At 37.1% G+C, this 25,230-nt stretch overlaps 1 protein-coding gene across 4 annotated transcripts in view; it reads right to left on the reverse strand.

Moving 5' to 3' along the window:
- NELL2 (neural EGFL like 2) overlaps positions 1 to 25,230 on the reverse strand; it is a 489,520-nt gene that overhangs the window by 262,000 nt on the left and 202,290 nt on the right. For all 4 annotated transcript variants that reach the window (XM_066369010.1, XM_066369011.1, XM_066369013.1 and 1 more), the window contains 4 exons: positions 24,827 to 24,899; positions 24,588 to 24,670; positions 22,778 to 22,906; positions 21,178 to 21,280 (listed from right to left, as the gene is read on the reverse strand). In XM_066369010.1, the coding sequence (XP_066225107.1) occupies positions 21,178 to 21,280; positions 22,778 to 22,906; positions 24,588 to 24,670; positions 24,827 to 24,899 (388 nt within the window). The remainder of the gene's footprint in view (positions 1 to 21,177; positions 21,281 to 22,777; positions 22,907 to 24,587; positions 24,671 to 24,826; positions 24,900 to 25,230) is intronic.

The following is a 25,230-nucleotide window of genomic DNA, read 5'->3' on the forward strand; positions in this document are numbered from 1 at the left end:
ATCCATACCCTACACTGTATGTAAAGATAAACTCCAAATGTATTTTAATATTAAAATGACACCAAGAGAAAAAATTAACAGAATATTTGTCAGACCTCACTTAGGAAAGGACATTTTAAGAATTCATAAAGGAACTATGAGATACCATTTTATTTCTATGGACCTAATAACAAAATTTTAAATGATAATATGCATGCTAGTGAAGGAATGTGATAACAAAGCTGGTATGACTAGACACAATTTGGTAGTTTGTCCTTTTTGCCCTCCCAAATATTTACCATAAAGAAATACTCCCATACTTAAAGGTGAAACACCTTTAAGAGGCAGTCTCCTTGTTTCTGTTATCTAAACGGAAATGCTGAAATCATCTAAAGTCTCTTCTTCCAGACTCTGTAGTCAGTTGGAAGCCAAGTATTGCATTATGAAAGTTATTTTTTCTTTTATTTTTACTGTCACCCCAACTTTGGTTTAAATTCCATTAATTTTACCTAGACTGCTGAATAAATTTTCTAAAAATAAAATCCAGTCTTTACCATGGGCTAATAATATATTACAAGATTTCCAAAATTACCACTGTTATTAGAGTTAATACAATTAGAGGTATATTGAAAAGGAGACAAAATAATCGCTATTTATGGAAGATATAAATGACTACCTGGAGAAAAAAGACTCCCCAACAAAATATTTGAACCAATAACTGACTTATAAAATAAGATGAAAATCAATTCTTTCCTTTACACAAATAAAAACGTATTGAAAAGTTAAAGTAAAAAGAATCCATTCACTTAGCAACAGAAGCTAGTGTAAAATGTTGTCAAAAGCACTGCAAACCCACTATTTTTCCATCAGGATTTACTACTGACAGCACTATGAGGCAGCTAATTAAAAAAAAAGTCAAATCCTTCCTTCCTCTGCCCCTTGTGAACCAACAGGTGAAACTTACTCATTCACTCTTCCTGAATACCAGCCATTATAATGTATTATGATCCTTCTTCTACATACTTACCTGCACCCAACAAAACTTCTCACTGCCAAACTAACTCTGTAATTCTAATTCTATTCCATCTGTAGCTTCATCTGGTTAGCTATTTGGCCTTAACTGAATTTTGGTTTCCACACAAGAACACTACTTGCCGTATGGCCTGGATAGCTTATGTTCTGTTAACACCATGGATACTTCACTGTTCTGAACTGAATTGTATCCCCTCTAAAATTCACATATTCTAACTCCCAGTAACCCTCACAATGTATCCACATTTGACCTTTAAATAAGTGTAAAAGTTAAAACACAGTCATAAATATAGGCTCTAATCACACTTTTCCTTAATAAGAAGAGGAAATTTAGGCACATAAAGAGACAACAGGAATATGCAAGCATAAAGGAAAGCCACGTTGAGGACACAGAGAGAAGCGATCATCTGCAAGCTAAGGAGAAAGGCCTCCGGAGAAACCGAACCTGCCAAACCAAACCTGATCTTAAACTTGAGCTTCCAAACTGTGAGAAACTTGTATTGTTTAAGCCAGCCAGTCTGTGCTTTCTGTTATGGAAGCCCTAGCAAAATAATATATACATGTATTCCATGAAGTAGACATCCTGTACTTCAAGGTCAGGGGTACAGTTGATGTCACTTCTGCACTCTTACACACACATACAAAATCTCCTTGAGTTTCATGTCACCAACTTTCTTACCATTTATCACACGCGCTCGCATACACACACACATACACACACACACACACGAACCTCTCCTTCATTCCTTGTTGATTTTATTTATTTATTTATTTATTTATTTATTTATTTATTTATTATTTTTTTATCTTTCTGAAGCTGGAAATGGGGAGAGACAGTCAGACAGACTTCCGCATGCGCCCGACCGGGATCCACCCGGCACGCCCACCAGGGGGCGACACTGCCCACCAGGAGGTGATGTTCTGCCCTTCCGGGGCGTCGCTCTGTTGCGACCAGAACCACTCTAGCACCTGGGGCAGAGGCCAAGGAGCCATCCCCAGCGCCCGGGCCATCCTTGCTCCAATGGAGCCTTGCTGAGGGAGGGGAAGAGAGAGACAGAGAGGAAGGAGAGGGGGAGGGGTGGAGAAACAGATGGGCACTTCTCCTGTGTGCCCTGGCCGGGAATCGAACCCGGGACCCCTGCACTCCAGGTCGACGCTCTACCACTGAGCCAACTGGCCAGGGCCCATTCCTTGTTGATTTTAAAATGTGGGTCATATTTTTTTTCTCCATCCAGATGTCTGCGACTTTCAAGAAGATGTTGACATTCATGTAGTTGACTCATCCAGCACTCTGCTTCTTGGCTCTTTTGACCTCATGCTACATGCACTTCACCTGCCCAGACATATTCTGCACTTGTCTCATTCAAAACCGCTCCAGCTCCAAAAGCTCGAAATCAGGTATTCTACTCTTCCACGCAAACTCCTTATACTTCCAAGTTGCCTCCGCAACTACTCTCTGCATTTTTCCTTCAATCTTCTTAATGTTTCCAATTCAATGCAAACTAACTTTTCCTTGTTGATTAGCCCTCAACTGCCCTTACCTTCTTTCCAACCAATTTTAATCTCTTAAGTCTTTAAGTTTGAACCAGTTTTGGCCAACATCATAAACTTATGCATCGAGAAAGCAAAATCCCAACCATGGATGAATCCATATATTTTTCTCATGCTTACATCTGAGTTGTTGAAAAGTTAAGAGGAAAATTATGTAACCACATGGATGAGTAGTACAAACTCTAGTAAGCAACTTTGTCAACATGTCTTAAACAGGTATCTTTCAACCCATATCTGCCTCTGACTCTACTTTTCCCCAATAATTTACACTGGGTCCTACTTCACAGAGTAAATAAAAGCTATCAGACACAGACTCCACTCTTTCAACTTCCTTTCCACAAAATGTGTACATTTAGCTACATCTGTGTCCACTCACTCTTCCTTCCTCCTCTTTCTGTATAGGAGGTATGTCTGTGCCTCCAATTATGCTCTGAACCCTATCCTTCTCATTCAATTTATTGTAAATCAATTAATTCATCTCTTCTATTTTCTTTTTTATTTATTCATTTTAGAGAGGGGAGGAGATAGGGGGGGAGAGAGAGTGAGAGAGAAGAGGGGAGGAGTAGGAAGCATCAACAACTCCCATGTGTGCCCTGACCAAGCAAGCCCGGGGTTTCAAACTGGCGACCTCAGAGTTCCAGGTTGACGCTTTATCCACTACGCCACCACAGGTCAGGCCATCTCTTCTATTTTCAATATTTACACACCTCTCTCTTCCTCCCTCTCTCCCTCTCTGACATATGCCATCAACATTTCAATATTATCTATTCCTATTCCCACTCATATTAAAAACTCAAGTCCTAGATGTGTTTTCAGTACCTGCTCCATCTCTCTCCCAACTCACAGCCAAAGTTACTGCAAAAAGAATCGCCACTTTTCCTCCCATACACTCCTCATAGCCCACTTTAATAAGTCCTCCGTTTTGGTCCACCATAACTGCTCTCACTGTGACAATCACCTCCATATTTTGAATCTGATGCAAAATGTTGGGTATCATCATCCCTGTCCTCTTAGCACATTTTGCTATCATGTATCACTCCCCTTTTCTCAAAACATGTTTTTCCTTTAGGTTCCATTATACAAAATAATTCTGACTTTCCATGTAAATCTCTGGCAGCTCTTTCTCAGGATATTTTACAGAATTAGTCCTAGCCCTCATTCCCTCTCAATACATTCTCTCCCTCAGTGATTCTAGCCATTCCCACAACCGCAATTACTATCTATATATAGATGAGTCCCATATATCATACATATCTTCCATTCAAACCTATTTCTTCCAAAGTTCAAACTTATACAGCAAACTTCAACACTTCCTCTCAGATATCCACTATCATCTTAATTTCACTGTGACAAAACTGAATTCATAATTTTCTCCTAAACCTGCTTGCACCCCTCTCTACTTTAGAAGAACTATCCATCCACTTGCACATTTGAAATTTGAAACTCATCTATAACACACCTCTCTCTCCCATTCTCAAATACAATCACCATAAGCAATGTATTCTACTTTCACATATTAAATCTATTCACTTCTAATTCCATAGCCATTATCCTGCCCAGAACTCAACCTCTCCAAATTAGATTAGTGTTAACGTTTCTAACTAGTGCCGCTACACATCCTCCTATTCCTTTCAATCCCCACTGCTGCAGAATACTCTCCCTACAATGTAATATGTCATCACATTTTACTGCTGTTGAAAACCCTTCAAATGCTTCCTAACACTTCGGAGATAACTATCAAGGTCTTTCAAATCACCTGAAAGGCCGTGTGTCAGCTGGCCACTACTACTCTCTCCACCTTTATCCCACAATACTGTACTTATGTTCTCACACCCATTCACTATGCTCAAGTCACACTCGACAAGATACAACATGTCATACATCAAACTAGAAAATATTCTCTTTTTAATGATAATATCTTGTGCTGGATACAGAAACAGGCAGTCTTGTTTATTATAGATATATAAATTGGTAAAACCTTTGAGCACAATTCAGCAACGTGTCAAAATTCTACAAATTTTGTATAATGTTTGACCTATAAATTTCTGTTATTTAGATTCATCTTCATATAATAATTATGGAGGTACTTTTACAATAGTGAAACCTGGAAACAAACATTAAGCTTTCTTTATCTGATAGGACATATTTTCTTTCATGTGTGGAAAAGGTCTTTTTAAAATATAGGATATACATAGACAAATAGACACACACACAGAGAGACAGATAGAGAAAAGAGAGAGCCAACATTAATACTGCGTATATGAAAACGTATCTGTTTTTAGCACAATCAAAACAGACAATCCCAGTTAAATGTTTATATGATAGTTTCTTGATATGTTATTTGTAATAACTGGATTACTTAGGAAATTTTTTATCCTCAAAGTATTTAGAATCAGGAAATGATTTTAACTTACCCTGAGTGAAAGTATGCACCATTTGTGACAAAAATCTAGAAAAAATGATTGTTTCTGCTATTAGCTTTGGCAATCGCCGCCACGCATAACCTTTAGTGAAACTCTGTTTTATCAAAGCCCCATATTAGGATACAGAAAGAATAAACTTGGCACAGTGAAGAAAAGTACAATCAGTTGTACTCTTTGCAGAAGTTGCACAAGTATAATAATCTAAAATTAACTGTTAATACGTACAGAAGACATAAAGTACCACAAAAATTTGGGAAAAGGGCCAAAATATAGAATACCTAATTCAATAAATAATGCAACAAACATTTACTGAGCAGTTACAGTGTATTGCATAGTGTGTTGAGTAATGGAGATACAGAGATAAATGACCAATGGACCCTGCCTTGTGTGAAATAGAACAACCCAATTCATTCTATATAACCGAGTTAGCATTCCTTCAAAAGCCTCACTCCTTACTTGCCACTCACCTAACACCACTGTTATTTCCACCTTGAGTTTCGAGTCCTAGGACTTACCCACTACTGACCCCTGCCTGTCTGGGCTAGTGTTCTTTAAAGGCACCATACTACCTTTCTATTTTTCTATTTGAAACACAGATCAAAAAGTAAAACTTCATGCCTCTAACATACCATTTGTTACCTCAACTAGGGATTCTGGCCTCAGACATGGCAGTTGACCACAAGTTTCACCAAGATATTGATATTACATGAGAATGCAGCTTCCCCAATGCTGAAAGTTAGTACCAGAGTGAGAACGTGAGAACCCGGCCCTTGAAGTCAGTGAAGCATGTCACAACTCATATCCTGTCATCCTTGACCATAACTCCCCAATTTGAAAGCAACAACCATATACATCTCTCCTGCTTTCATCCTCATATCTCCCTGGATTTTTTATTTTACTTATTCATTTTTAGAGAGGAGAGAGAGAGAGAGAGAGAGAGAGAGAGAGGAGAGACAGACAGAGAGAGAAGGGGGTAGGAGCTGGAAGCATCAACTCCCATATGTGCCTTGACCAGGCAAGCCCAGGGTTTCGAACCGGTGACCTCAGCATTTCCAGGTCGACGCTTTATCCACTGCGCCACCACAGGTCAGGCCTCTCTCTGGATTTTTATCTGTTATTTTCCTTCCCCCAAATCAGGCATCCCCAAACTACAACCCGCGGGCCGCATGTGGCCCCCTGAGGCCATTTATCCGGTCCGCGCAGCACTTCCAGAAGGGGCACCTCTTTCATTGGTGGTCAGTGAGAGGAGCACTGTATGTGGCAGCCCTCCAACCATATGAGAAACAGTGAACTGGCCCCCTGTGTAAAAAGTTTGGGGACCCCTGTCCAAAATCATCCTCCCAGGTGCTGAATATTTTTTAAATGGTTCCAAGTTTTCTGTTGCCTGTTTCTATGCCCCTTTCAATGTGACTTTACAGGTTCTCCAACATCTGTACTGGCCTTGTGACTTGACTTGGTCAAGAAAACACGGTAGAAGCAATCAAGTCCAGCTAAGTTCTTAGCCTAGGTCTCAAGAAGCTCTGAAAACTTGGGCTTTCTTAGAAATCTGCCACCATGGTGCAGTGGATAAAGTGTTGACCTGGAATGCAGAGGTCACCAGTTCGAACCCTTGTGCTTGCCTGGTCAAGGCACATACGGGAGTTGATGATTCTTCCTTCTTCCCCTGCCCTTCTCTCCCCCCCACCGCCTCTCTAAAATAAATAAATACATTTTTTTAAGAGACATGAATTGTTTATAAAAAATATCTGCCACCATCACATAAATAATGCTGGGCTAACTTTCTAGGTTGAAAGAAAACGTGGAAAGAAGCTCCAATTATTCCAGCCACAAAAAGTGAGGCTATCGTAAACCAACATGCTGAGCTAACTCATCGGCTAACTATAGACAGATAAGCAAGCCCAGCCAAGATCAGACTAACCAGATCAAGACTAAAAAGTATAATTCCCAGGTGAACCCAGTCCAGATTTCCAACCTGCCAAATTATTGTTTTAGGTTACAAACTTTGGGAATGTTTTACTACCAAGCAAAAGCCAACTGATCCACAGAGCTTCCAATCCTCCATCTCAACCACTATCCATATATATCCTTCATACCATATATATACTTCATAATCTAATATTTCTCAAAAAGTACCCTTTGCTTCCTTACTCTGGCTGAAACTAGAATTTTCAGTGAGGATAATGCTTCCTTCTCTTAAACCATCCATTTAGGTTTTTTATTTTCCAATACCACATGTGTGCTTGCAATTGGAAGGAATGCCACTTTCAAAGTACCTCTTTTTCATCCTCATGTAAAACTCTAACCTGCTTTGATACTTATGACATCTGTCTCTTCCACCCACTCCTTCCTCTTCTCATTAATATCATCTCTCTGTATGTAACAGAGTCACTAGGGACTTTGAAACCTGAAAAACAATCTTCCTCTCCAATTTGTCTTAGGAAACTTTGAATGGCTTTTAGAAAATGTATTCAACACCTGAAATCTAAATTTGCTTGTCTCCTTATATACAGTGAATTTCATTTCCTCACTACCACCACATAAGCATTCCATTTCCACAGCTATACCCTTGAACTTGTCAACACCCAAAGCTATTCCACTCTGAAATATTTCAAATCTTAAACCATGAGACTGCTTTTACTAATACATACAAAATAACAAATAAGAATAACCACATATACTTTTTCTGTGATATTATGTCAAAAAAAAGTACCAGAATCAGACACACATATGACTGAACTTTAATAACCATTTAAGGACCAATAATTCTTATGATATGTAAATGTCATCTGAAAGCATAAATAAGAGAAAATAACCCAAGAAAACAATTTTTATAATGGTAGATTTGTTTTTCCAGATAATATCTCATACTAGAAAGCTACAATAATTAAAATACTATAGAATCAGTACCATGAGAAATAGATGAATAGAAACTAATAGAAATTTTAGAAATAAACTCAAATACATGTAAATATATAAATGTTTAATAGAAGAGAAATTGTCATATTACTCAGTGAACAAAAGAATTATTCAACAAATAGTACTGAAATGATTGGTTAACCTGTTTGACAAGATAGTTAACTAGAATTCTCTCATGTCTACAAAAACAAATCCCAGATTGTTTATGCTTGAAATGAAAAATGAGGGGCCATTCAGTGTAGGTGAATATTTTTGTGAATGAAAAGAGTAAAAGGTCTTTTTAAGCATGACTAAAGTACTCAGTCAATAAAAAATTTTAATCTTTATGTTGAAAAAACACAAAAGAAAAAACATTATGAAATATATTTGCTACATATATCAGATGAATCTCACTGTAAAGTAACCTTACAAATGAAGAAGCAAAAGTACAAATAATTGAATTTTAAAGTGGACAATGTAAATGAAAAATCACTTCAAAAAATAAACAAAAATTGCCAACCAACATATGAAAGAATTCAACAATCCAGATTTTTACCTCTTTGTCCCAGGCTCCAGACTGTTATGACAACTGTTTGCTCTACATGCTTATTTAAATGGCTGATACACCCCTTCACAGAGCATATCTGAACTGAACACTTGATCTTAGCCACACTCCCAAATCTGGCTCAGTTAGCAGCCTTCCTCATCTTAGTTAATAGCAACTCCATCCTTCTACTTCCTCAATCCGAAACCTCGAAGTCATCTCAAGTCCTCTTTACCCATACCTGTAATCAAGCCATCAGAAAATCCTATTGGCTCAACTTTCAAAATGTATTCAGAATTTAACTTCCCATAACTTTCATTTAATAAAGCTACCATAATCTCTTCTCTGCATAAGTGCAAAAGCAGACCCGGTTGCTTAAAATATGTAACTTGAATTCTGTTGCCCTTAAAATAAAAATAAAACTCTTTAATTTGGCCCCTTCTACCCTCTAGAGCTGCATTTCACATTATGTCCTTGACTCAGAAAGTCAACCACACCAGCCTCCCTTCACAACCTTCTACCTCCCTGCACAGAACCTTTGCATATCAAATTTTCTCAGCCTGAATGTTTCTTCTGTCTTCTCTTCACAAGTGTAATGCTATTTAGCATTAGGTCTCAACTCGAACACCATTTTCTGAAGGATGCCTTTCCTGATCTCCCATCAAGGTGAATTTCACTTATTTACAGGTGCTTTATCAACGTCTTACTGCTGTAACACTGCATTGCATACTTGATCATTATATGATGAATAGCTCTCCAATTTGATTGTTAGGACATTGAGGGCAGAGAGCAATCTTATTTTGTTCACTACTGTATCCCCAGTGTTTATAGCAAAGACTAATTAATCGGAGGTGCTTAATAACTGTTTCAAAAGAATGAAAATCATACAACAGAGACTCAGTGGAAGACACACAAGTTCACCTTTATTTCACTTAACTTCTCTATGCACAGAACAATCATCCCCACACTACTATTTCTAGGATTATTCCAAGCTCTCCAGCTCCTAAGTTTGCTCCTGTGCACGTGGGAAACTCAGTCAGGACAGTTAATCCAATTCTTACATTCCACTTCACATTTTACTGATTGTCTCCCCAGCATTCAGCATTTAGGAATCATGGTCTGAAGGGACAGTCACAAATGAAATAAATCAGTGAACAAGTACAATGTCCCTCATGTTCTACACTGGCCCACCCCTCTCTTTTCTTCCCAACCAACAAATAAAAATGACCTCCTGAGATTCAGGGCCTGAGAAATACTGGAGGTTGACTACAGGCAAAACAGAAATAGGGAATTCTTCATACTGCCTGCTGTGAGAGGACCTCACTTGAGATCAGAAAAGCTCAATTTTTTATTGGCTTCAAAAGGTGATGCTTACCCACAAAAGAGTTGAAAAAGAATGTGTTACCAGTTGTATTTTATTCTCTTAATCCAAGTATAATAAAGAATTAGTTTCCCTTATCTAACAATAATGACATGGGAGAGAAAAAAAAAGTTCATGCTCCGCATCTTCTTAAAAATAATACAACAATAAAGTTTGAGGACCTGAAAATGGTTGGACAGTCTTGAATTGGCTGAATAAAAACTGAAAGGCTACCCAGGGCTCTCTGCACACACTGGGTTTTAGCATCATGAGGTACATTTGTGCAGGTTCACTAACTCCTCCCAGACCACCATCTTTCAAATAACCCCAGGAATCAAGTGGCCTGGAGCACAAGTCTAAGGGTGAGGATTCATGGTAGAATTTTTACAAAGGAGGAAAGAGAATTCAAGCTTGTGGGAAATGCATTGTCCTAAAGTTTCTAGTACTGAGTTGCTTTTATTAATAGTCTTATTCTTACCAGACCTACAATAAAAAAAAATAAAAAACAGATTTCAAAGTCTCCATGGGCCACGAATAGTTACAAGTTGGTTGAGAACAGTTCAATTTAACATTGAGACAGCACAATTCATCTCAGTATAACCACCCAGCATAAACTAAAACTATACATCATATGAAACTGTAGCAAGCTGCTAAAGGTCTGGGAAATCAGACTGATGGGAAAGATTCTACCAAGAGTACTTAGAAATGTGGTCCTGCTAATGGAGTCAAGCTTGTCCCAGCAGTTTGGATATAGCTGGTTAAATGCAAGCTCTCAGGTTTCAACCAAGAATCATTGAATCCTAATTTTCATTCTAACAAGTTCCCCAGGTGATTCATATTCCCGTTAGAACTTGAGAATCACTGAGCTAAGTGATATGCTGCTGTATAGATGCCCTATAGCTTGTTGGACAAAAATTCAGGTCTCAGCAAAATTACCAAAGTATATGTCATAGATCATTGGGGTCACTTCCCAACTGTTAAAATCATAAATAGCATACCTGTATGTTATTATTCATATACATACAATATAAATGTTCATGAGACATCTCTTTTTTTAGACAGAATTTTTCTAAAAATTGATTTAAGCCAAACAGAGAGAATGCCTGGAAGCAAGATCTCAACAGATTGAAAAAAATGCTTCTAAAAATGGCAGTTTGCAGCTTCTTTTATGCATTCAGAATCAAGTACGGAAGATGACATGAAAGTGGGAGATAGCGAGGGGAGGACTGCATTACAGAACAGTTAACAAGATTATGTGCTCCCTTGAGGGTAGCTTATTTCAAAGGTGTGTTCACCTAGATGCACATCACATGAAACAACTGACAGTGCTTGCTTAAGGCAAAGATGAGCCTTTTACTAAAGAAGTTTTATGCCTAGGGCATGACTACACACCATGACCTGCCCAGTTAGGAATTTATGATCTGATCACCCAGTGAGGTTAATTTCTGTGGAACCCCTTTTTCATGCACAGCATATAGAGTGGTGGTACCATAAAATTATACTGGAGCTGAAACATTCCTATTGCCCAGAGATGTCATAGCAGTCATAACAAATGTATTACACACTTACCATTTTATTACAATTGTCTACCATATCCAGTATAGTACAGTAACATGCTGTACAGCTTTGTAACCTAGGAGCTATACAGGAACAGAATTTGTCACTCCAAATAAATGTGAGACATCTCTTTATAAGTTTAATGTTCCTGAGTTGAATAGAGCTCCATTCTTACCACCATAACTCCAGGAACAATTTTTAAAAGCAATTTCATGTCATTTTTATAGTTAAATAGTTCTGAATTTGGGGCCAGCTTTCTTATAAAGAATGTGCTTGAATTATATTCTATAACAACCATCTCTGAACAAAAAAAAGAGAGAGAGAATTCCTCTCTGACCCTTCCTCAGGCTGAACTCCTGTCATTGCGTTTTCTTCATTAAATTTTCAGTTTATGTTAATTTTATATAATCTATAAATATATACCAGAGAACCCATGACACATACAGTATTCAAGGCATCCAGTGGGGAGTCCAGTGTAACTGAGTTGCTGTTTTGTACTCTTTGTTGGGGATGGTAGGTGGTTTGGCTCTATTGTCTATTTAATGGGCACTATGATGTCCATTTACTTTTATTATGCAATTGGTCTTCCTGAGTTACTACTTTCCCATAATTGCCAAAATCAACTTGTAAGATGCTTTAAATTGCATGTATCTTATTTTTCCCTATTCTAATTTCAAATGCAATTTTGTATGATGTCTATTGAGAAGGAAATAAGCTCATTTTTAAAACAATTACCTACCAACACTGAAGATAAGATATTACATTTTCTGCCTAAGATGAATATTTTTCATCTCCCTTAAATTGAGTCTCATATGAATGATATCAAGATTATCACTCTTTTGCTTTGGTATAAATCTAAAATTCTCTCACTTGTTTCAGCTTTACACTACTAAGGAGGACTAGCCTTCTGCTCACCTAAAGACTCCCACTTTTAGTCTCCTAGAACAATGCTAGACAAGTTGATTTAATTATTATTACAGACAAATTTGCATAAAGCTCTCCTCTGAAAAGTTTTAGGCCACTTAAGCAATGTCATTTAAATGGACAGAGAAATTCTTTTGAGAAAATGTAATGGGTCATAAAAATAGTAAAATCCACAAACTACATTAATTCAATGATCTTTCTTAATAATAAAGAAGAATTACTATTCAGAGTGAAGAACTAGAGGCTGAGTACTCTATTATTTTAGAATAAAACATGATTAACTAGGCACAGCCTCGCAATCAGAGGACAGTACCCTGTATTATGTCTTCTGGAAAACCGCTTTCATTTCAGAAACACATATGTTCAATATATTCTTATCCATTTATGGAATTTATTGAAGATGCGGAACAGCAATTAACTGTAACAATAATTTCGCATGAGCTTCACTAGACAACATGTTTTGCAGTAAAACGAGGAAGTTCAGGATTCCACAAATGACTCTCCTTAGAGCAGGGGTCTCAAACTCGCGGCCCGCATGCGGCCCGCCGAACAATTTTGTGCGACCCGCAGACTAATCCACGAAGTTCAAAATATTTTGGATAAAATTAAGTAAGCCTAGGGGCCTACTTGTATTTTTCATTTCTCTAGCATCCTAGCTAGATATTAGCTTAGTTAACAGCAGTTGTGATGCGAACTACAGTTTCTGGTCGTTTTGTGACACTGAGTAAACTGCATGTACGATTGTGCTTGTTGTACTGATTTTTTTTTGTTTTCAACTGCAGTGAGAAAAGTGTTGCATAACAGTTGCCTTTTGTAGACCTAGTGCGGCCCGCCAAATGGCTGTGATCTTGCTCTGCGGCCCACATGCTGAGTTGAGTTTGAGACCCCTGCCTTAGAGGATCTCCCAGGAATTAATATTTCTATGCCCTTTTTGAAGACCTAGTGATACGAAGAGAAAAGTAGTGTTTCCAGTTTCCCTCAGCACTGTTCGCTGTAGGGAAATGACTCCCAAGACTGGCTTTTAGTAGAGTAATTTGGAAAATGCTACCTCAGTAATTCCACCATTAGCAATTTACTCTATAGATAAAGCCATATAAAAGTATGCCAAGATTATGTACTAATGACATCCTAAAATATTGTTTTTCATAAGAAAAATAACAAATTGGAAACAACCAAAATGCCCTTTCAGAGGGGAGAAATAGCATTATAATAAACTATAAATCAGAATAATATGTGGCAATTTTTAACAGTTAGTTGATATAGAAACATCTCCAAGGTAAAAGTCCAAAAAATTTATGACATCATGCAACCTATATAAAAATCCTACACTTTCACATTTGAGCAGATGCATTAAAAATAATCTGAAGTAAGCCCTGGCCAGTTGGCTCAATGGTAGAGCATGGGCCCAGTGTTTGGATTCCGGGTCAGGGCGCACAGAGGAGAAGCAACCATCTGCTTCTCCACCCCTTCCCCTTCTCCTTCTCTCTCTCTCTCTCTCTCTTCCCCTCCCACAGCCATAGCTCAACTGGTTCAAACGTATCGCCCTGGGTGCTGAGGATGGCTCCATGGAGCCTCCAAAACAGGTGCTAAAAATAGATTCATTGCGAGCATCACCCTGGATTGGCAGAGCATCAGCCCCACATGGGGTTGCCAGATGGATCCCAGTCGGGGCACAAGCAGGAGTCTGTCTATCTCCTCTCCTCCTCACTTGGAAAAAAGAAGAAAAAAATAATCTAAAGTAGAAGGAATAGAAGTTTGGGGGAGAAAGAGTAAGGGAGATTCTAAAATTTTCTTTCATGTCTTTTTGGATAGCTTGAATATTTACCAAATGCATGTATTGTGTTTAGTTAAAAGGTTTCAAATACGATACTAAGATTAGTAAGAAAAATGACAATCTCAAGCAACTTACACTGCTCAGGACTGTGGGGTACAGGACACAGAAGCTTCATCACTGTGACATTGTCATTATTCTGTGATCCTGCCCTGGCTTTTCCTGGCAGCCTAGCTCTGCTACTAGCTGACTAATTAACAGATTTATATATTTTAAAAGATCATTAAAATGTATCATGTGGTGTCTCATACAGTCATTAATCTGAAGGCCATACTGCTAATTATTCTTGCTTATTAATATATCACCTGCTCAGTATCTTTTCCTCTGTTTTAACATTTAGGAGTTTTTTGTTTTTTTTTTTTTTAATTTTTTTTATTTATTCATTTTAGAGAGAAGAGGGAGAGACAGAGAGAGAGAGGAGAGACAGAGAGAGAAGTGGGGGAGGAGCTGGAAGCATCAACTCCCATATGTGCCTTGACCAGGCAAACCCAGGGTTTCGAACTGGCGACCTCAGCATTTCCAGGTCGACGCTTTATCCGCTGCGCCACCACAGGTCAGGCAACATTTATCAGTTTTTATAGTGTATAAAAGATAGCAGTATACAAAATGTCTTTTTGAAGAACTTATTTAAAAAAAACATCAGCACCAAGTTAATGACAGTGTTTAGGAAGCCTACAGGATTATCCTGATGAAATCTTTAATAAAACTTATAGCTATTTGTCTTTAGTGAAAATATTTCCTACCTTAAGTTCAATTATCTTAGCACACAAGTAGATTATTTTCTTGCCCACTTTTTTCACACTGACCTATAAAAATAAAATATATCCTAATTCTATCATTTCACTCAATATTACTTTAAATACTAAATCAGGGTTATTTTGTTGAGAAAAGACTGAATCTAGACCAAGATCATATACATGATTTACAGCAACACCATGAGCTCTCAGTTCACTCAATTGTTTGCTATGACAATGATTTTTTTTTTAAATGCAGACTTTGAGGAAACTTTCTAAAAATATTACATTTGATATGTTAAACGCATCTTTCTTTTAACTGCTATTTATCTTTTTCAGTCTGCAGTGGCATTCTGGTCATGGAGCCAGACCCCTAAGTCTATAGAATGCCAACTAATCTATAATTGTGTTCCGGAACACACTGTGTACTGCTCATGTTTCCAATATCACCACACAAGCAGTTAAGTTTATTGGTTATGTTGCACCAAAATTATTTTCCTTTTAAATCTAGCTTATATAAATGACTTAAATTATTTTTTCTTATTTTAAAAGCAGATTCTTGGTGAATTATATCCCACTGATTTTTGTGTCTCATCCTTACATGCACATGTTCAAAAGTCTCTGTATCAATTTCATTACATTGCCATACCTTTTTTTTTTTAATCCCCAAATTATTTTGGTGGTAGTCATTTAATCCCTTGTCCCTGCTGTACTTGCACTTTAAGTGACAGGACTTGAACTATCCACATTATTTTCATAATATAAAAATAAAAGAGAGTAACTGGTATAACCATTTAGAAAACTGTCTGACAAAACATTTTTGCCAAAAGGAAGAACAGACTTGCCATGGAATAAAACAGTTCTGCCCACCTACCAAACAATTCTAAGGTACGTACCCACCAGGCATGCTTAAACCTTTGAGTAGCGAGTTTTTTTTCATGCTCACTGACGCTCAGAAGTGAGTTTTTTCTTTCTTTTCAAAAAATAAAATTAGTTCCAGTTCCAGCTTTATTAACTTAAAATCATGTTTGGTAACCAATTTACAGAAACAAGAAGAACATACATTTGCCTTTTTAAAATAAATTGATCGTACTCTGGATGGTCAGGAGGCATGAGGACGTACATGAATGTTTGTACTACTCAAAGGGTTAATACCAAAAACTATGTAAAGAGTATTTACAGAAGTATTCATATAGCTCCAAACTGGAAAGCACCCAGGTGCCCTTCAACAATAAATTAGCTTATGGTACATTAACACAAATAGAATATATACTCCAGTAAGTATGAATGATCGACATTAACATGCAAGAATCAATCTCACAAACATGATTTTGAATGAAAGAAGCCACACAAAAAAATAGATAATGCATGATGAAATGGTTCTTACTGTCAACATTGGTCACACCTATCCAAAATGTTGAGATAGAAAATGACTTTAAGGAGAGCATATATATCAAAAGACAACGCAGCCTGACCAGGCGGTGGCGCAGTGGATGGAGCGTTGGGCTGGGATGTGGAAGGACCCAGGTTCGAGACCCTGAGGTCGCCAGTTTGAATGCAGGCTCATCTGATTTGAGCAAAGCTCACCAGCATGGACCCAAGGTCGCTGGCTCAAGCAAGGGGTTACTCGGTCTGCTAAAGGCCCACGGTCAAGGCACATATGAGAAAGTAATCAATGACCAACTAAGGTGTCACAACGAAAAACTAATGATTGATGCTTCTCATCTCTCTTCGTTCCTGTCTGTCTGTCCCTGTCTATCCCTCTCTCTGTCTCTGTAAAAAACAAAACAAACAAAAAACAAACAAACAAAAAAACCCACACACACAATACAGAGAAAAAATATTACCTTGTATTGCATCCTGTTTGATCTTAGAAAAGTCATTTAACCCTCCTGGCCACATTTATACTCTGTAATAGGAATAATTAAACATCTCTCCCCCAAAGCAAATGGCTGTTCTCAAGATCTCTGGGGTCCTGGATAGCTTTAAGATCTATGACCTAACAAGATAGCTTCACTATTTTGTACTTTTATCAATAAAAACATGAATGGTTCTTTTAATAAAAACAATAATAGGTAACATTGTTCTAAGCACATTACATATATTATTCATGCAATCCTCACACCAAACCTATAAAATAGATATAATTGCTCTCTCCATTGTCTAGACAAGAAAGCTAAGACTCTGAGAGGTTAAGTAACCTGACAAAAATTACACAGCTAATAAGTAGTAAAGCCAGAAGTCAAACCCAGAAAAATATAACTCTGTAAGCCACATACTCAACTACTCCAAATACAAAGATATTATAGTAACTATATTTTATATAAATTGACAGTTTTTAAAATTAAATTTAATGCAATCTGATGTCTAATCAGAACACATAATATTAAAATGTAATCTATAATATGTTTTAAGCTCTTATTTTTTCAATAGAAAGGATAACTTTAATTTACTCACATAAATCTGGCCTCTGAGAAAAAAAACAAAATAACCATTGCTAGTAGGCAAGCACCAATGGATGTGGATGGTCACTTTCACATTTCCTGTATTTGATGCCTCTCTAGAAATAGAGGTGAAATCTGCCTTCCTTGTTGTTTAAAAAAGAACAAAAGATAAACAAAAGCACAGCCTCTCCTTTAAAAGATATTAGAGCATTAGTTCAGATTTTCAGATTATATATTTTTATAAATCACCTTTTCTGTGAAACAGTCTGTTCTCAAACTTAAATGTACAATCCATTGAATGAATAAATGAATGAATGAATGAATAAATAAAAAAATAAATAAATAAATGCACTGAATACCTTTTTCCTAATTTTAGTGACTTTCCAGAACTTTCTATTTCCTCAAACTTTGGTAAATTATATTTTGTTAATTCTTTAGGTTTTTTGTTGTTGTTTGTTTGTTTATAACTAGGCTGAGATTTTAAGTACTTTAACTGGTTTGGCCTTGTCCTGTAGCAGAGTTAAACTCAGCCAAGATGTTTACACTTTGTATTTTCTAGAGCTATCTTGAACTTGTGTCAATCTTGCTGTTGGTTAGTTGAGAACTTATGACTAAAATAAAGGATATGGTGATGTTGGCTGAAGGGAGAGAGGATTGAGAGACAAAAGTAAACTCTGATTACTTTGCAATTCAACCTAGACTTGGCCAGGAGTCCAAATGGCTTTATGGGAAACTTAGTTACCACTTGATAAAAGTGGATCACCTAAATTAATTGTAGCAGATGATTTTTACAGATGATTTTCAAAGCACAGCACATCAAAATGGAACTCCTCTAAGACATTTAACTACTTGTGTATTCTTTCTTGGACAAGTCGTATAATGCCTCTTATTAGGAGATGGAGGCAATGCCTACCTTATGGAGTGGGGTAAAGATCACATAAGGAACAAAACATGTGCCTTCTTACCTATGAAAGTGATGTGACTTCATTATAGTTGTGATTATTATTACCATAGTGACTTGGCACTGGCCTTCCAGCTTCTGGGTTTTATCCTGTCCCTGTTTAACTATACCACAGTATCTCAATGGTAGGGGCAGGAAAGGTTAAGCCTCTTCACTCAACACTTTGCTTATGCAGATTCAAATAAAGAAAAGTGACAGGCTTGGTTCTCTCTGACCACTTTCCCAGAAGAACAACCATCTTACTATTCATCAGTATTTATATTCAGATAAAGGGCGGGAGCTAAAGTTACAGACGGAAGAGACAAAACAGATTGCAAAACAGGGCTGCTCAGAGTTGCACATACAGCTCTGCCGAGGCCGGTCTGAAAGCACTAAATAAAAGCACCCAACATGACTGGCCGCACGCACTGGCTCTGTTCGCTTCAATCTTGACAGCGGAGTGTTCAGCAGTTAGGTTATGTGTTTTACCTTCCAAGCGCTTTAGAAACAGTAAGTCATTAATCTTTTTAAACAGTTCTCCCTAAAGAATATATTTTGTTAGTTTTATGTCACTAAAAGGGCGGTTGAGCAAAGGAGTTTCAGTGATAGGATGAATGCAGGGTATAAAAGGAAGGCTTATGTTTTTGTTTTAAGAAGTATAAGTCATAGAACTTAACTTACATTCAGTTGAATTCAGTTCTCATAAATCACAACAATGATAATACTGGAAAAATTAACATAGGAAAATGAGACTGTTCCTTTCTTATATGTAACAATGAGATACATACATGTATAACTATTGGCTTCTTTCACTTTCAGAAAATACGAAAATCTGAACAATCTAACCAAGTCAGTTAATGCTAACTAAATTTATTTTAAATTTTATTTATCGATTTTAAAATAAGTTGTTGCAAAACTTTTAAGAAGCACATTTTTCAAAGTACTTTTAGCGACTAATTTTAAAATTGTGCATGTGGAGACACATTGCCCCCAAATCTCTAAGAATATTTACCATATAAACTAAGTGCTCATTTACCCTTAGGAAAAAAAATTTATGAATATATCTTGCTAGCTCTTGTGACATGCTGAGTTCATCAGAACAGGAAGTTTAAAACTTGAAATACAGACAAACATAGTCACAAATATTCTATATTCCACAACACTAATGTCACTGAAAGACCAAGTCACACCGTCCTTACTGTTAACCATATAAAATGAAAGACCCAGATGAATTATTCTGGCATTCCTTCAGTGATGCTATGGCCTCCTCACTGATTACTTACATGCAGCTTTCACTGTTTTATAAATGAGGCAAACACAGTTCAATTTTCAATCATTAATGCCAAAGTCTGCCAGAAGCAGTTTGCATTAATGAACCTCAAAATATTTTACCATTTCAGTTAGTATGACTGCATGTTTTTGGGAAGATTTCAAGTATAGTCTGATTTAGTAGGCAGCTTACTGTTGGTAACAGAGATGAATGGTAAAATCAGAATCGAAATTCAGTACTTTTCACTCATCTAACATGATGATCCATTATTTCAACCAGCCTGTCTCTAATAACATCGATATCACTTAATGCAAATCTATCATATTCACAGGTAACAAAAGTATTGGTGGAAAAAAGAATAAAAAAAAAGTTAAAGCAAAAAAATATGGTCCTTGCTATTGTCGTGTTATAAATACAAAGCCCTGTGGAGGACGCTTCTTCCTCCCACATCCATCTCTCTACAATGAAAGCTAGAGAACATCAATACAAGTTTTCAGTTATCACGCAAGTTCAAGGGAAAGCTCAGATTATTCCTCACCAAGGAAATTAGCTAGTGACAGGTGTAAGAACAATTACAATGAATCCTTCCTGGTTCAGCCAATCTACCTGATGAGGATAATACCCTTTCATAAAATGGATTGGCTTCCATGTAAAGTCTAATGAATTCAATATAAATGAGCTCCTAAAAAAAACAAATCAATAAACTACAAAACAACTTCCTGACTTTTCTCTGAGAGTTGTCACTCTCACTAGCAGTAGCACACAGTGTAGGCAAGAGTGAGATATGGCAATGGCAATGGGAATGGAGCAAGGTAAACCTAGTAACTTTAGCAAATCAGGCATTCATTCCCTCTCCCTGTTCTTCCCTCTCCCCTCTCCTCCCTCCCTTCTCCTCTCTCTGTCTTTGTGTGTGTGTGTATATGATTATGCTGCCCTTACATATCCTTACACAGTCAACAAACACACTTTATAACTTACTTTTCATTTTTGTTACTATTCCTTTGAACAATTGCTAAATTTTAAATGCTCCTTTAAAAATGGATTTAAGGGCAGTCTTTTAAGGTTTAAGTAACACAGAATGCAATGCTTTCTTTTATTGAATGAATGGTATAGAACCCATTTCAGGATAGCTAAGAATTCAAACAGCATTTCCTAACATCAGAAGTGCACTGCATGGCTGCTAAATAGTGGGGCAGTTTCCTACTTCAGTGGTGTGAGCCTCTTTCTATGAATAAAAGGCCATGGCCTTGTCCATGCTGGATGGTCCTACAATAATGTGGACTTCTGTGGTTTGGGCTAATGAAGCTGCATATCATCTATTGTTGACTGTCACTTGTATCCTCGATTTTCTTGATTATCATGGTTGAAAGTAGACCATTCTTGACCTAATTTGAAGTATTTATATTAAGTAGTGTAATGGGAGAAATATCTTCCGTTTCTTATATATCTTTCTATTATTGTCATTATACACAATAGATTCCTCCAAGAAAGCATTTTTCTGCTAAGATAAAATTGAGCATTTTTAAATGGAGAAGAACTGATCAACCAAAATATAGAAGGTATTCTGCTTATTTTCCATAATTTTTAGATGTTATTTAGCTTGCCCAGATTAAACAAATGAATGGATGAGTATTCATTAATACAAAGCTTTGTTCTTGCCAAGTAAAGTATTCATCTTAAAAGTTATGCTCACATTTGCACTCTTTACAGCACTTGCCATCCACGTATGCAGGAGCAGACTTCAGTGGGCAGTCAGGGTTTGGGCAGACCAGAGTTTCACACTGGATGGTCCCATTCTGAGAAGAAGACAGTATTTAGTGAATTTCCAAGTTGCAGTTTGGTGGTCCTCAAGTATTTTTAAATCTGTTTCTCAAATTTCAAACCCTTCCCACAAAATTCCATAAATACCACTGTTCTATTTGGTTATTTTCAGTAGAACCTATAACACAGAGACCCACAGTAGTATAAACTGGGTTAGAACACAGTTAATGATTGGATCCCATCTTCAGTCTAGCAACTGATTGATACTGAGCCACCATTCTCACCTCGTATAGTGAGGTGGATGAGGACATGCATGGAGGGAAAGGCATACACTGACCAAGAATAGCAGGCTAAGGGTTAAGTCTGGGACACTCATGTCTCCCCAGACTACTAACAAAATGAGCATCAACAAACCAGGAGAATAAACGCTGCCATCCTAAAGACCCAGTGTCAGGACCCAGAATCTTCCCAAGGTTATTTAAGATGAGACAGACTACCACCATGAGGTGGTGCTGACAGTCACCACAAGGCACCAAACTGTAGTCAGAACAGCAAGGAATTTGATTCCTGGAGCTCATCCAGAACTCCCAGGTTGCTAGCTGCTTTTCTAGTCATTTTACTGTCCTCACTATACCACATTTCATAGTTTACTGTTTGATTTTTGACCCCCAATTAACAAATTGGGAAGCTTTTACCATATTTTTCAAGTGCTATAACTTTAATAGGAGTATAATATGTCCCTGAATGGAAGTCACATAACACACTCACACATATGTGAACATATATGGTTATTTCCGAGCTACCTTTGACCTTTTTTACATATGTGATATTCTGCTTTTGAATAAACTCAGTGAACTTGGGGAAATGGTTTTTTGAAAGACTAATTCATGTAGCCCTGATTTCTTTCCAGTTAACCAGTTTTGACAGATAAATTCATGAGCAATTTCAAAATTCAAAACCAAACTAGTTGCATACTTTTCTTTAAAACTAAACATAACTTGAAATAATAATACACTAAATTATTGTGAGCAATTAGAGAAACCATGTTAATTTAAACTCTATAATTTGTGTTCCATTATATTAGCAAATTTTTAAAGATTATCTTATTTGAACCTCATAATTTGTTTATATGGACCAATTTGATCACAATAGTTCATGCTCCATTTAATTTAGTTTTATTAAAATACATTAATAAACACATGAGAGGGAAATACCTGGAAATGTTAAAGACAACAAAATAGAATCCTTTGAGAATCCTCTTACTAAACCAATTTAATTTTCTAACTTCATGTGTGTACCAATAAATTTAAATTTTATAGCATTCTTAAACCATAATAATCTTTAATGGCTAGAAAGTGTCTTTAATAATTCAACACACAGTTTCATAGATTTGACCGGGTTTGCTGGCTCTTTAGTGTTGTGTCTTGAGGAAATAGATCTTGAAATTTTCATGATTACTTTATTTCAATAAATTTTTAAAATGTGGGAGAGTATCTGAGTTCCCTTAGTCTGAAATCCAGTGCAAGTCATACCAAGCATGTGCAGTTCTTACAGCCATCTGTCCAGGACTCAAACTCTCTGTAGGTGGTTCCCTTCATGGTGCAAGTCCTTTCACAATAGCATTGATCCAATCTATTCATTCGTTGTTCGGCTCGAGACAACTGTGGCACAAAGGAAGGGTTCATATTGCTCACCATCTGGCAATGCATAAGTGCAAGCTACTCTGGTAGTCATCTGATTTTTTCAGCGTGCGACGGTAATGATGGCTGTGCCCATCAACTACTTGTTATAAATATATTTAATGTTTTAATCTAAAAGAAAGGATTTCCCCCTTCTGATTTTTGTAAATTTCCTCTTGACTTTGGAAAAAAAACATAATTTATAAGATATAAATGGAAGCTAAGTCAAAATAGCATTACCCATAATACAGCAAAGCATTTTCCGTTTTTAAAAGTGTTTAATTTCATAAGTATGTCTACTCAAGCGAAATCATAAATTTTAAATTTTATAGTGTCAGAAACAAATCACCTATATACAATGCAGCTTTCAAGTTATTAGTATGTACTATGCAAAATGACAATAGTCTGATGAAATTGTAGGTAAAATTGAGACTTGTTTAACAGTGAATTATCCTATAATTGCCACATAGTGGTAGGAAGCATATATAGCACCATTTCCTTGACATAATCTTAGTGTCCACATTCTTTAAAATATCCATTAATTTCTTTCATTATACAGAGAAATTCAATAAAAAATATTAAATTAGCCTTGGCCTGTTGGCTCAGTGGTAAAGCACTGGCCTGGCGTGTGGAAGTCCAGGGATTGATTCCCGGTCAGGGCACACAGGAGAAGAGCCCATCTGCTTCTCTAACTTTCCCCCTCTCCTTTCTCTCTCTCTTCCCCTCCAGCAGCCAAGGATCCATGAGAGAAAAGTTGGCCCAGGTTCTGAGGATGGCTCCATGGCCTACACCTCAGGCACTACAATAGCTCTAGCCACAAAGGAGCAACACCCCAGATGGGTAGAGCATCGCCTCCTGGTGGGCATGCTGGATGAATCCTGGTCAGGTACATGCGAGAGTCTGTCTGACTGCCTCCCCGCTTCGAACTTTGGAAAAATACACACACAAAAAAAATTAAATTAAACAATAAATCCAGTTGTAATAAAACAAGTAATCTGACTCATTCTTAACTTACTGAATCATTTGTTATACAGATGGCCAGAGTTTAAATATTTATAAACCCTTTCCTTAGGCAGGAATTTAGATTTAGATTTAATCCTAGCTAAGAGTATACAGTACAAGAAAAGCCTTAAAGGTGAGCACCTGTCGTTATTTAAAAAAGCTAAATTATAAGGAACTTCAAAGATTTCTGAGCTCCCCCACACTGTATTTCTTTTTATTCATTTTTTTATTTTTGTGACAGAGACAGAGGGAGAGACAGAGAGAGGGACTGATAGAGACAGACAGACAGAAAGGGAGAGATGAGAAGCATCATTTTTTTGTTGCGGCAATTAGTTGTTCATTGATTGCTTTCTCATATGTGCCTTGATGGGGGGGGTTCTAAAGCAGAGCGAGTGACCCCTTGCTCAAGCCAGCAACCCTGAGCTTCAAGATAGTGACCTTTGGACTCAGCCAGCGACCACGGGTCATGTCTGTGATCCTACACTCAAGCCAGCAACCCCATACTCAAGCTAGTGAGCCCATGCTCAAGCCACATGAGCCCGTGCTCAAGCTGGTGACCTCAGGGTTTCAAACCTGGGTCCTCTGCATCACAGTCCAACATTCTATCTACTATACCACCGCCCAGTTGGGCCCCCACACTGTATTTCTAGTAGCTTTTTACCTTGGCTGATGTTTTGGCTAAAATGTCCTGCAGCTCCATAATTTTCTGCACAAGTCCATGGAAGTCATTGCAAGTTGGACAGGCTAGAATTACAAACACTGTGTTGGTTAAATTATATTTATAAAGGGTTCAACCTGGTTAAGTCTATGCTGACAATTCATATATGGGAACTCCAATTTCAAATCGACATTGTAGATAAAATTAAACAAGAAGAATACTTTTCATCACAATGGACTTACTGCGATTAAGATCTGGGCACTGAGCAATAAATCCTTGGGGCATGACAAGTAATTGCACATCTTGCATTATGCCCTGTGTATGAAAAATTAAATAAAAAACATTTTACTTTCATCTACCCGAATTACGTTCAACAGTCAAATTCATAAAGAAAAACATAACAAGGCAGAATCACCAAAACCCCTGAGAACCATTATTTTTTACATTGTTTTGCATTCAAGCCAAAATGAAAGAAATATATAAGAAAAAATAGATGATTGCCCATAGACTCTCCTTTTGATAATATTTTTAAAGCCTTAAGATCAAATGTCAAGATATAATTAAGAGGCAATAGTCATGTTATTTTAAGAAGTTACTTTTAGTTAGCCACTGAAGTAAGGCTTGAAAATGACCTTTAAAAGTCAAC

The sequence above is a fragment of the Saccopteryx leptura genome, chromosome 2, assembly GCF_036850995.1.
Source record: "Saccopteryx leptura isolate mSacLep1 chromosome 2, mSacLep1_pri_phased_curated, whole genome shotgun sequence".
Taxonomy (NCBI): Eukaryota; Metazoa; Chordata; class Mammalia; order Chiroptera; family Emballonuridae; genus Saccopteryx; species Saccopteryx leptura.